Below are 12,913 nucleotides of genomic sequence, written 5' to 3' on the forward strand. Positions count from 1 at the left end.
GTACCTGCCTTGTGGTGTTGAGTATGCAGTGCGGAGTTACGTTTCGCTCCTCTCTATTGTCTAGCAAACATTATTTCAATATGGCTTTCCAAAATATTGCCATGAGCATACTCCAGTGGGGTGCTCAAAGTATCTCCCTCTTTTCCTTAGTCTAAATGTTTCTATTCCTTTCAAATGATGGCACTTAAACCTTCTTGAAGACCACTTGCAAAATGTGTCTTTCGCCACATCTGTTGAAATGTGGTAAAAACTGGAGTGAGGCATGGGAGATGAGGAGAGGGATAGGTGCGCACACACTGGGAAATCCACATAAAATGCAACGGTAAGAGATTATTTGCGTGACCGGCAGCAGGTGAGGATCTTCCAGTAGAAAGCTGTATGTGCATGAAGCATGTTTGTCATGTTCAGATTTACAAACCCTTAAAATAAGGAGTGTCTATCTTTGAGTATTTCTCTCTGTCTGTCGCACCTCTCCCCTTAAACTCAGCTGTAGTTGTGCTGTTTTCTTTCATTCCATTTTAACATTTTGTTAGAAGCAGGTTCTCAAATGGCATCTGTTTTTTCCACAGTATGGCGTGGATGTTATGGCCCGTGATGCCCATGGGAACACGGCTTTAGCCTACGCCAGGCAAGCCACAGGTCAGGAATGCATTGATGTTCTCCTGCAGTATGGCTGCCCTGATGAGCGCTTTGTCCTGATGGCTACTCCCAATTTGTCCAGGAAGAACAATAACAGGAACAACAGCAGTGGAAGAATGCCCACCATCATCTGAGGAACTTACTCATTTCTTCTCTGACCTGAGTAACATCCACAGCCTCATATTGCTCCATTTTCTTCCCAACTCTGACCTGTGAGTCTTATACCTCCCCATCTCCCTTTTCCCCTCAGTCTCTGTCCTCTCCAGAAAAATCACATCTGGACAGTGTGACGGGACCAGAGGAGAAAAGGGGGCTGCAGAAACCCTTTATTTTAATAAAAGGTCTTGAATAAGGAAAACTGAAAAAGGGAGGGGTTGTGAGAGAGAGTGGTTGTGAGGTCTCTAATTATAGCACATGACATGGGACCATTTTACTAGTAGTCTTCAGGCAGAGGCTCTACAAGTGTTGAAGAAAGGGGTGGAGGGAGAAGAAAGGAGGAGGAAGAGGAGATGAAAGAAGAAATGGGAACTTTCCTTAACTGACAGTTAAGCACATCAGTACATTTCACCTCTACAAAACGGAACACTTGGATTTCATTCTCTTCTCTGAAGAGCTTGACGGCATAAATCAGAAGCAAGCACAGAGTTTGTCAGGTTTGAAGCTCCTATGATGGTATGTGTCAAATCAGTTGTAGCTAATCTGTCCAGGGAGAATACCGGCTTCATTACACTTGTATAGTTGAGTTCTTCCAGCATTACTGCTGTTTAATAGAACATGATTAGTCATCACGGAGAAAAAAGCATATTAGCTGAGGAGGTAGTTACATGGCACGCTTCGGTGATTGCTTGGATGTGATTGCAATATTCTTAGAAGCATCATATTATCTCAGACATGTTCTTTCAAGCCCTTGGAGCCCTCCTTTCTAAATTCACTGTCATAATTTAGTATCTGTTTAATTTTTCAGTCCAAAGAGAGGAAATCGGTTGCTGAGTGTTATTTGACTGCAGTCTCCTTGGTGTAAAAACAAAATGGAAAAAATAAATAAGAATAACTATGAAACAAAAAAAGAAATAATGAATACTGCTAAGGAAAAACATTTCAAGTACATTTAGTAAAATAAATAAATGCATTAAAGGCTACTATTTTTTTCAGTCACAAGAAATACGTTGGGTCATTTTGCCAAGTAAGTGTGTTGAGTTTTTTTTGGTCACTGTTGTGATGCATTGCCTAAATTATACAGATTTTGTATTGTGTCTTTAGATTATGTGTATGTAAATCTATTTGAATAAACAAGTTCGTAAATATGCATTGATTTTTGTACAGATAAATGACACCTCTGTTAATTTATAAACTATAATGGATGTGAACTAAATAACATGCAAGTACTTAGGATCTGAGGTTTACAAATAATTGCACATTGAAAATATTCCCAGCAGTGAACTGTATTTCCATTTGTTTGATGCAAACCTTTGAAGAACATATTGGAATGAGATGATAGCATATTTGGCTTGCAAAAAAAAGGTGTACGGTATCTATTAGGAAGAAAAGGAGGATGTCTCTCAGTAGCGTAAACATATTTTACATTAGAAGCTATGATGCTTTCACAGACCGAGACAAAGCCTGGGGGCGGGAGGGGAGATCAGATTTGTCTAATAGCTAAACTTAATGTCGTTCTCTGAAGTGGGCATGGCCTGGCTCCTTTGACTCACAACTTGGCTGCTTTGTGGAGCAACAATGATATGTGGAAGGAGTTTGGACAGTTCATCCATCTACCAGTTTTAATACTTGATTCAATATTTTGGTAACTCTAGACTGATGCTGGTTTCTGAAATTTTCTAAAAACTCAACTTGTGGCACAGAGAAATAGATGGCAAAAAGAGAAGTGATTTATAAGTGGCATATGGTAAAATGAAGGTGAGAGAAGGGTGTTTTTCAGGGAAAGTTGAAATCTGATCTGACTCGTGGCAGAGGAACAAGTGTATGAAGTTGGTCAGGTGCACCACAGCACACTCATTTGCTAATCTACCTGATCTTGGTGTATTTCACGAGTTTCTGTACTATTTGAGGCTCTGTATGTCTGTTCAGATCAGAATAGGAAGAGAAAATAATAAAATTTATGTGGACAAAATTGCAGGGGGGTGGGGGGAATGTAATATCCCATGGGTATCCAAAAGAGGCAGGTTTGGCCCAAAAGCCATAGTCCCCAAATGATCAGGTGTGAGAAGTCCCAAGGGCTCAAGCAGGTGGACATCGATGGGCTTTCCTGGTCCTTTATGATTTGTTGCAATAGGGACATTTGAAGGGGAATGGAAAAAGCTTTTAACATTCATTTTACCACCTTAAGTCAGCAGCATCATACGCGCACATGTGCATTCCACATGATAAAGCTATATTTTGGTGGTGTTTTTTTTTTTAAAGTAGTTTGCATAATGGCGCCATCTTTACTCACGCTGCCATCTGGGCTTAGATATTGACAGGTATCTTCCTCCAGCCTTGGATGACTTCACTAACATCTACAATTGAATATGAAACTGCACACTGTGCTGCTGGGTGTTGGCGATCTTACTGTCTGTAGCAGGGGACACAGTAACCTGCTCTCCAGTCTCTTGGCACGCTGGTGAAGTAGGAATTGAGAGTCTGATTTCCAGAAGTGCTAACCAGCCCCCCCGCCATTTAAAATACTTAGTTTTAAAACAAGTTGCCATTTTTAAGCCTATAACACATGCTTTTTCAGAGCTGGTATTCTGCCAAGTTTAAAATGCCTTTCCATTCACCTTTCAATGATCTCTTTAAACCAGTCTTCCTAGCATTAAACATACCAGCGCACTAAGAAATAAGGGGAACCAGGCTAAATTGTAACAAGTTTCTGACGCTGTAGAGGTCCATCATATCCTTCTATGGTAAAGGAAGACATTCAGAAAGTGTAGCAAAAGTTTAGAAAAGGAAACTCTACTGTATCGTAGGAAGGATGGTTTATCCAGACAAACAGAATATTAACACACTACTTTAGATAAAGCAGTAACACAGTTGTGTTTAAATTAGCACATATTTTTCTTAGACATATTAGTAAGGGATGATAATAGCATTGTAGACCAGTGCTTTTGTAGACTATGAGATAGCTTACCTCTTTCTAGTGGCATATCCCAAAAGTCAAGGGATGTCTGCAGGGAAAATATACAGCCCATCCACTTGGTGGCATTCTCTTTGAAAGACTGGGAAGGCCACCCAGACATTGTCCCTGGGGACAATGTAGTGCGCACTAGATGTGGAAGGCTTGTCATTGCTTTGATAGATGTGGCTTAGGCCCTAACAAACCTACATTTTTGTGCTATCTAATATTCATACCTGTAACAAATTCCCCCCTCGCCTCCCACTGAGATGGGAGGAGTAGCAAAGGGGTTAATGAGGCACAAGTTACCATATCTGAGCAGATTCAGGGCCACTTGTCTCCCAGGAAGTTTGAGGCCTCAGGTACTTATTCAAGGAAGATTGGTCAGAAATGGCTGGAAAGGGGTAAGGCACTGCTTGGGCCTTTGGTCTTTAGGACTCACACCGTGAGAGGCAATGTGACAAGATCAGGCCAGTGTGAATACCATCCCCTGCTTGTTGCTGGCTCTCTGTCTTGTGCAGTATAATATGTACTGTACTTAAAGAAACAACAAAAATCTTCTCGCCTGGTGTTCCAGACTGTCTCCTAAGCTTCAGATTAAGAAAAGTTTCATGTTTTCCTTTGTAAGATAGACCCCATTTTATCTCCTTCAGACACTAGGGTACAAGGTGCCCAGAGCTGATGCTTAATAAATATCTCCCAGAGATCCAGCAGAGCTAGTCTGATTCTGATTGGCATTAGAAGCTGATATTTTTGACACTAAGCGCCTATAGGTGATGTGGTAGCATTTTGCAGAGGGTGCTCCTGACCCCACCAAGCCATTGAAACACAAAGGAAACAGTAAGACTTCTAGACTCCACAGCCATTTTTTACGCTGATTCTTCTCTTTTAACCTGTCCGCTTCAGTTCCTCACTTCTGCTTCTAGCCCCTCTTGCGATTCTGGAACCCACTTACTAGAATGTTTACGCCCTTTGAGCGTGTTAGGAGCAACTTAAAAACAATGTCACCCATTCAACCCTTTTCCTGCTCCCGTTATCTTCTTCTCTATCTCCTCTGCAGTTTATCCACGAGTAATAAGACACTAAAATCAAAGCCGTCTTTGCTATTAGCATTGGCATTTCCATTCTATGTATTTTAATCCAATTGCTGTTGAACCATAGAGATGACCCTGATGCGCAACACCTGGCTCTTGATGTTCCCAGAGTTTGGAAAGCTGCTTTTCATCTTGTAGACAAAGGGGCCAGATCCAAACTTCTGGAAAGTTTAGGATTTTCCAGGTCAGGGGGTTTGGTCAGAGCTCCTCTCTGTTTAATAGATTTCAATTTTATTACTGAATGGAGGCAGAAGAATGTATCTTGAAAATGTTGGTGCATTCTGGTTCACATGCTATTTAGGAAGCTGTTTATTCGTTGGGAAAGGGAGAAGATTTTTAGGCATTGCTACCTAGGTACAGTGTGTAACTGCTGTGTAAACATTTATACTGTTTATTTTACTGTCTCTTTCCCCTGCCTCCTTCAATTATACTTTGTAGGGAGCAAAGAGCTTCCCCTTCACTTGATATGAAATTTGTTCATAGGAAGGGGATGTTGGGTAAAATAGGAAATAAGTTTGAGAAAGATTGTGAATATATAATGTTAAATACATTCCCCTAAAAACTGTATCTAGCACTACTCATGTGTCCTGGACTGAGGGTCCAATTTGTTGCTATTTTCATCTTTTATATTTGTACGATGATCAGGAAAGATGAAGCAATATGTGGGTTTAATAATGTAGCAGTAGCTAAGACAAGCACAGATTTCAGAAAAGATTTCTAAAAAGTGGATTCCTTCACTACTGTTTTGGGGAGCTGTGTTTGCACCCCAACAGGGAACATGTGTTCATTCAAGCTATCACTACTCTACTTTGAAAATGCAAATGTAGGGGACCAAATTTTGAGCAGTTTAGCCCTTGCTTGGGAAAATGCTGATAATTCCCTTGTTCGTGTTTTATATTAAAGCACCTTTATTTTCCCACAGTGGGCTATTATCGTCATTAGTGTGTGGGATCTCTGACCTTTGCTTCATTGGTCTCGGACCCCAGATTTATTTTAACTTCTCTTATTCCATTTTTGTAGATTTGTCATTTAGAAAGGCAATCTTTGGCATTTTAACTGTTTGCTCCACTATAAAAGCACTCCTGGTCGCAATTCTTTTTGTTGAAAGAATAAAATAAATCTCAAGTCTGAAGTTGTGTTTTTCAGATCATATTGCATATTGAACTACAAGAAGAAGAGTGGTTAAGTAGTTATAGTTTGAAGGGATCTCCCAGCTGGAAAAGATATAGATTACAAGGCAAATAATAAAAAGCCATAGGCATATAGATTTGTTATATGACCATGTTCTGTTTGTTGTTATGAACCAGGGTTTTTTTTAAATCTTTGGTGCTCCCATTCTCATGGAAACTAATCTTTATTTGACTGAGTTCAAGTCACATATTTTAAGCAGAGGAGATAAAAGTTTTCAGCAGCAGTTAGTAATTTGGGGTGCCTAAATTGAGAATTTCAGAGAGCTGGGTGCTCAACACTTACTGAAAATAAGGCCCTCAGACTGGCACCCCAAAATCACTAGTCTCTTTTTTGGAAATCATGGCTTTTGTTGTTTTATTTCAGGTGACAGCAATATATGGGTGAATTCATTCCCTATACTTGTCCTCTGAGCATTTTAGAGACTTTTGTTTAATGGGCAGATAAAACATTTAAAGATGTTTATATTTAACATGTTTAGCTTTCTTATTTACATCTAACATTTCTGGCACGTCCACATGACAAAGGTGAGATTCACTGACTCTCAAAACTTCAATCTTCTCTCTCCTCTCTTGGCCACCAACCTGTGGGTGTTTGTACTGAACGCCTACTGCTCATAGTTCTGACAGCTCCAGAGCTAGTCATTTTCAATATAGTGTGTATATTAGATTAAAATGTGAGGGAGAAAGTGGTGTCGGGTGTTAAAGCTTTTATTGCCATGAGTTTGGAATGACGGTATCATTGACCAGCAGTGATTACACCATCAGGCACCTTATGTCTGCCACATATAGAAAAACTGATCAGCGGTTTCCGGTTTCTGCAAATATCAATGGTACAATTTTTCTTGTATCTTTCCACCTTTAAAGCTAAGTTATCTAAGTCAAGGTGGAGGATGGGAAAAATGAGTACTTTTTAGAAACCTCTTAAAAATTATCCAAAACTTTTTGTCATAATATTGCAGCTTTAGTCTGAAATCTCATGCCTGGTCACAGCTATGAACAGATACGCTATCTGATTAGAAAATTGGGTCTGTCCTTGTTCCTTTCCAGTAGCATTTAATCTTTTCCTAGTCCTGATGGACCACAAGATATGGGACCTTAAACCTGCCACTAGTGGAGGACTTAATTATTGTCCAACCTGTAGATAAGGCCAGTGTAATTCTCAAAGCTAATTTCACAATTAGGGTGGGAGGAAATGTGTGGCAGGTTCATTGGGGGGAGGGGGAGAGTGTGTTTGGCAAGCAGCTCATTGATTTGTCATCTTAGAATGAGACCCAGTAAAGTTGGATTATTACTGGGCAGAGTGCAAGAGAAACTGGCAAAGTTGCAAGATAAAGGCAATGGATGGATACTACTAAATGTATGATATACAAATATTTTGCAGTCTGTGTATGCATATGTTAATATATACATATATGCTATATATAACACATGCGATATAATTTTATATATAGTGTGTGTACATATATTTACATATATGCAAATTATAGTGAGTGCCAGGTTTTCAGTTAGGTGTACATAACTGCACATTTTCACACTCCTAATTTATATGCATGAATATGTGCATGCATGAAGCAGGTGTTTGCAAGCATAAATGAGGCATGCACAGATAGATGCACAGAACTGTGGCTGTCCAATCAATAGTAGACACTGTGTATGTAGAGATAATTATGCAGAAGGAGACATACAGTGGTACTTCTGGGTGCCCACTGAGTGTATGGGACTCTTAGTTCAGATGATGGTGAGGCAGGCAACTGGTTGGGAGCGTCGATTCAGCTTATTCAGAAAACTCCTTCAAACTAAAGGCGCATGCAGTGTCTTTATCAAAAAACCTCAAACTCACCACTCGTCACGGGATTAGCTCTACCGTGATTAAAAATGGCATAGTCAGCCCGCAGGGTTAACCACTATGGGCTAGGCAGCCATAGTGGTGTGTTTATATTCTATGAAAGATGAGTAAAATGCTAGGGTGGGAAAGAGATGCAGAAGTTGAGAAGGACAGCGGACTCACCAGTCAGAAGCCTATTTTGATGTATATAATTATGGGGAAAATGCTGAGATCTTCAGTTGACTGGCTGAATTGAACTGTGAGAATGACAGTCTGACCTTCTGCAACTGTTTTGAATAAATGCCATTTGACATCTTACTGCCATATAATGTGTGTGTGTGTGTGTATGTGTATGTATATATATATATATAGAGAGAGAGAGAGAGAGGATAGTTCAGGAATCCACTCTGAGGAAGATGTTTAAAAGAGCACTGTCCAGGTTGACCCTTAGACCACTCCCTGCTCTTCCCTTCACATGTTCGTTAGCTAAATTGTGGCAGTATATTAGTTTCTGATGAGATTGTAAGCATGAACTCTAGGGTATGTTAAGGCACTGCATAATAGTGGGCAGTCCACAAATATTAGATCATGATTCGCACCCTTGCTCTGAGTGACCACTGCAGTTTGTAATCGTGGTAGGGGAAATATATTAGAGAGCTCAAAGCTGATAAGGTAAAGATGCCAGTTCTCTGCAGTGAACGGAGGTATGTTGGAAAACACAGCTGTGGATGTGGAATTTTTTTTTTTAATTTTTCCCCTCCTTGTACTTGAACATCTTATAGGACAGGCTAATTCTTCTTTTAAATGACTGATGTATTCCAGGCTTGAATTGGATTCAAGATGCACACTGCAGCTCTGCACTGCATCTACTGGGATCATTTTGCCAATCCACAGATTGTCCTCTGAAGCACAGCCCTCTCTGTGGAAATACAAGGCTTCCTGAGCCACAGAATGAGGGACACACATTGGTCCAATCAACTTTATTTTTTTTAGGCTAAAGAAAACTTTAAGATAGTTTTGAATTGTTACACCATTTGTACAGACTGCACAAAGGGAGAGAGAATATGTGGACTGATTGTCTTTTTAAACACTTGTTAGGGAGTTGTGCTGTGTAGAAAAGATTCGATAGCTCTTTGTAGTTTCTCACTTTGTCTCTCCTAGGTTTCATGTTTGCCGTGAGTCCAATCCTGCAACCTTTACGGTGACGATCCTCCCATTGGCTCCAGTGGGATTTAAGCACGACCTTAGGTACTTGACTGAATCAGAGCCTGAATAAAGGCTGCAGGATCAGACTAGAAATCACAAAGGGCTAAATTCTGGACTCATTGAAGTCAAGGGGAATTTTGCCACTGAGATCAGAATTTGGCACTCAAGCCGGACAACATGGCTTATAAGATTCCTTTCTTTTGGAAGTCCCATTGGTCACCCGTTTGTGGTGGTTAAACGTTTGTGTTTTATGCCTGCCTGAATGCAGCCCTTAAGAATTCTACACTGTTTTACTGTTCTGTCCCATTCAGCCATCAAACCCTTTAGTTTCCTTGCATTGTCACATTCGCATGTTTCTTAAAGTGGGGTTTGGGGGAGGGGGGAAGGGAACAGGTGAATGGTGATGCCCAAGAAATGTTTCCTGGGTGGAGGCAGGAAATGCCTAGCACACGACAGACTTTATAGTGTGTGGTTTCGGTTTCTGTAAATAGTCATGTATAAATGATGACAAAGCAGTGTGGAAATTATTAAAAGAAACAAAAAGTCTCTTCTGTTGTTTTTTTATATTACCTCATTCAGCAAGTTTGTTTTACAATGACGCAATGATGCTTTATTTATATTGTTTGTACTGTAATTAAAACAATTGACAGACATTTCACTTTGCTTGTTGTTTCATATGATCTTGTTTTGATTAAATATGCCAGTTTGTATTATGTTTCCCTTCAACCCATGCTCCACCTTGAGATTTTGTGTCAGCTGTACAGTATTCTGAGTTTTTAAAAAAAAATGTAAAGTAATGCAGAGAGGGACTGCCATACTGTATAGGTCTCTTTCTAATAAAGACAACAAAACATATCTGTCGTGGCTTTGGTTCTTCGCCTTAGTCTTCACCACAGGATGTTGGGAGATAACTACTCAGAACACCTGTCAGGCATGGTCCAAATATACTCAATCCTCTTTGCGCACTGGGAGCTGGAGTAGACTGCCTTTTGAGGGCCCTGCCAGCCCTACATATCCAAGATTCTTCTTTTTTCCTCTTATGAATTATTTGAGATGCTTTAATTTTATTCGAATTCTTTGGAAGGGTCAGCTAAAGTAGCGCACAAACAGACAACTGGTTGACGTAACTAATGTTGAAAGTCCTTTGACAAGATTCCTCAAGTACGCATGGGGTGAAAGGCAGGGCTCAAAAACTATCTAAGAGTAGTAAGTGGTGGGTTTTCATCACGACAAAAAGTTAAAAAGCACAGGCGCACAAGGATCCTTACTGGGACCAGTCTGTTTGTTGTTTTCATTAATGTGCTGCATTGCGGGCGGGCAGTGAGGCAGCAAAACTTGCAGACGACACAAAATTATTTGATTAGTCAAGTCAACGGATGACTATGAAGACCTAATCAAAATAGGTGGATGGGGCAACACCATAGCAGATTAAATTCAATATTGATGAATGCAAAATAGTGCAAGTTGGAAGGAAACTGGAATTATCCACTTTACTGGGCAATAAGTTAACTATCAACTCTGGAAAGGGACCTGGGAATCATTGTGAACAGCTCAAAGGAGACTTCTGTTCAATGTGCCACCATGGTGGAAAAATCCAATAAAATGTTAAGAAGAATAAAGAAAGAGGTGGAAAATAGCATGGGAAATATAACGCCATTATATAAATCAATGGCTCATCCTTATCTGGAATACTCTGTTCATTACCAATTATCCCATCTTAAAAAGAATATTGCAGAAAGAGAGTGGCCCAGAGATGAACCAGGAGAATGGTTAAGGACATGGACATGGAGAAGCTCTCGTGTGAAGGGAGATTGAAAAGATTGGGATTGTTTACCTTAGAATGAGTATCCATGTCTCCTGTCAGTTGTCAAACATTGGTCTGATTTCAGTTGTTGGGCTTTGTGTCCGGGTGCTGAGTGGTGGTGGTGCCTTGTGATATGCAAAAGGTCAGATTAAATGATCTAGTCTTAAGCTGTATGATTCTAAGGTGGATTTATTTTCTCCCACTGTCATAACAAAAGACTAACCGGACATGCAATGAAATTGAAAGCCATCAAATTCAAAACTGATAGACAGTTTCACATAGCACATAGTTAAGTGTGGAACACATTGTCACATGATGTTAATGAAGCCAAAAGCTTAGCAAGATTCAAAAAGAGATTGGACATTTGTATGGATATCAAAACTATCCAGAATTATAGTAATAAATACTAAAAAAAGAAAAAAGAGAAAAAAAAAGCTTTAAAAGGGACATAAAATTATATGCTTCAGGGCTTACACCAATTCCCTAACCATTTCTGGTGTTAGGTCAGTGTGCTGGGGAGGGAGGGGAGATTATTTCTCTTACCAACATGCAGTCTTTCTTGCACCTTCCTCTGAATCATCTGAAAGTGGCCACTGTTGGAAACTGGATACTGAACATTTATGCAAATCTATAGTGAGTGCCAGGTGAACTTTTCAGTTAACTCAAACGGGACATTTTTCACAGACAGGTTGAAGACCACGTTTTCCTTGTTATGTCCACATGTTTTTCTCCTCATCCTCCAACATATCAGGGCTATCACGGTTTTCCTGCCTACTTGGAATAGAAAATAACTGGATGGTATTGGCCAGCAAATGCTGACTGTGCAAAAGTAACTTCTGTGTCATGCTAAACCCTGTAGCAATCTCCTTCCTTTGATGGAGCTCTGTGTCCTACACATAGCAACACAATAGTACAAGGACTCAAACACCCCATGTGATAATACAGTACAACCCCTATTTTTTTAATTAATTGGGGACTGAGAAGATCATAAAACTGAACATCTCCAAGTTATGGTAGGCATGGGGCATAAGTGGCAGTACGAGGCACTGAATTGCTTTCTTGTCCTTCACACTACTCCAAAGCAACTTCTAATGCATTGACGGCATTGTTCTTCACTGACATCGCTTTCATTATGTGATTTCCCCGACCACCACCCTTTGGGAAAAATGGTTCTTATAACTGGTCATTGGTAAGACTTGTGTTTGTAAAATCAAGGTGCTACTGTATCATGCATTCCTTTCAGGACAGTCCTGGATTATTTTTTTCACACTCTCTGAGGAAGGAGCCTTGTAAAGTGATATACTCTGCTCCTAGGGCAAAGATTAGCCTCATGCCACCTTGCTGAGAAACCTGCTCTCCTAAATGAGGGGTGCCTAAATGATCCCCAGCACGTACATTTAAAACAGCATCTGTCACTACAAATACCATATGAAAAGGCCAATTACAAATAGACTAACGCAGAGTAGTCATGAAAATCTGGAAGACAAAAGTTCAGATGAAAACGCCATTCTGTGTGTGCCATTAAAAATGATTTAATTAGTATATACATAGATTTCAATATTTTATGTAAATGTTACCATTACGTTGTATTTTGTATAAACATTTCTGTCTGTTTTACAAATAGATAAATTAAGGCACCGGAGATAGCTAATAAAGATTGTCACTGGACCAAAGTAGCACAATAAATCAGTGGCAGAACTGGGCCTAGAAGAGAGATCAGCAGATTCCAGTTCTGTTATTCTGTATACTGGAAGTTTGCCAGTATGCTCCTAGATGGCAAATTCAATAGAAATATAAGCCCAGGAAGCATATGAAGGCTTGAGTAGATCTGAGCAAAAAATGTCGTTGCTTTGGTAAATTTCCTTTAGACTCCTTAATTTCCCACTCCACTCCCACTATATCCAGGTCCTGAGATTCTTCTGAATGGGTTGTAGGTAGCATGATTTCCAGCTGATGCAGTGCTGTATAGCTGTAGTGCCGCTGTGTAACCATTCCTACCGACAGCTGGAGTGGTACTCCCGAAAGCCCTAGATTGGATGAGTTACT

General features: G+C 40.0%; 1 protein-coding gene across 1 annotated transcript in view; it reads left to right on the forward strand.

Moving 5' to 3' along the window:
- AGAP1 (ArfGAP with GTPase domain, ankyrin repeat and PH domain 1) overlaps positions 1 to 9,918 on the forward strand; it is a 653,532-nt gene extending 643,614 nt beyond the window's left edge. The window contains 1 exon segment of the mRNA XM_030579564.1: positions 570 to 9,918. Coding sequence (XP_030435424.1) covers positions 570 to 773 — 204 coding nt within the window. The 3' untranslated portion in view covers positions 774 to 9,918.
- The last annotated feature ends 2,995 nt before the right edge of the window (positions 9,919 to 12,913 follow it).

Source organism: Gopherus evgoodei, chromosome 11 (genome assembly GCF_007399415.2).
Source record: "Gopherus evgoodei ecotype Sinaloan lineage chromosome 11, rGopEvg1_v1.p, whole genome shotgun sequence".
NCBI lineage: Eukaryota > Metazoa > Chordata > Testudines > Testudinidae > Gopherus > Gopherus evgoodei.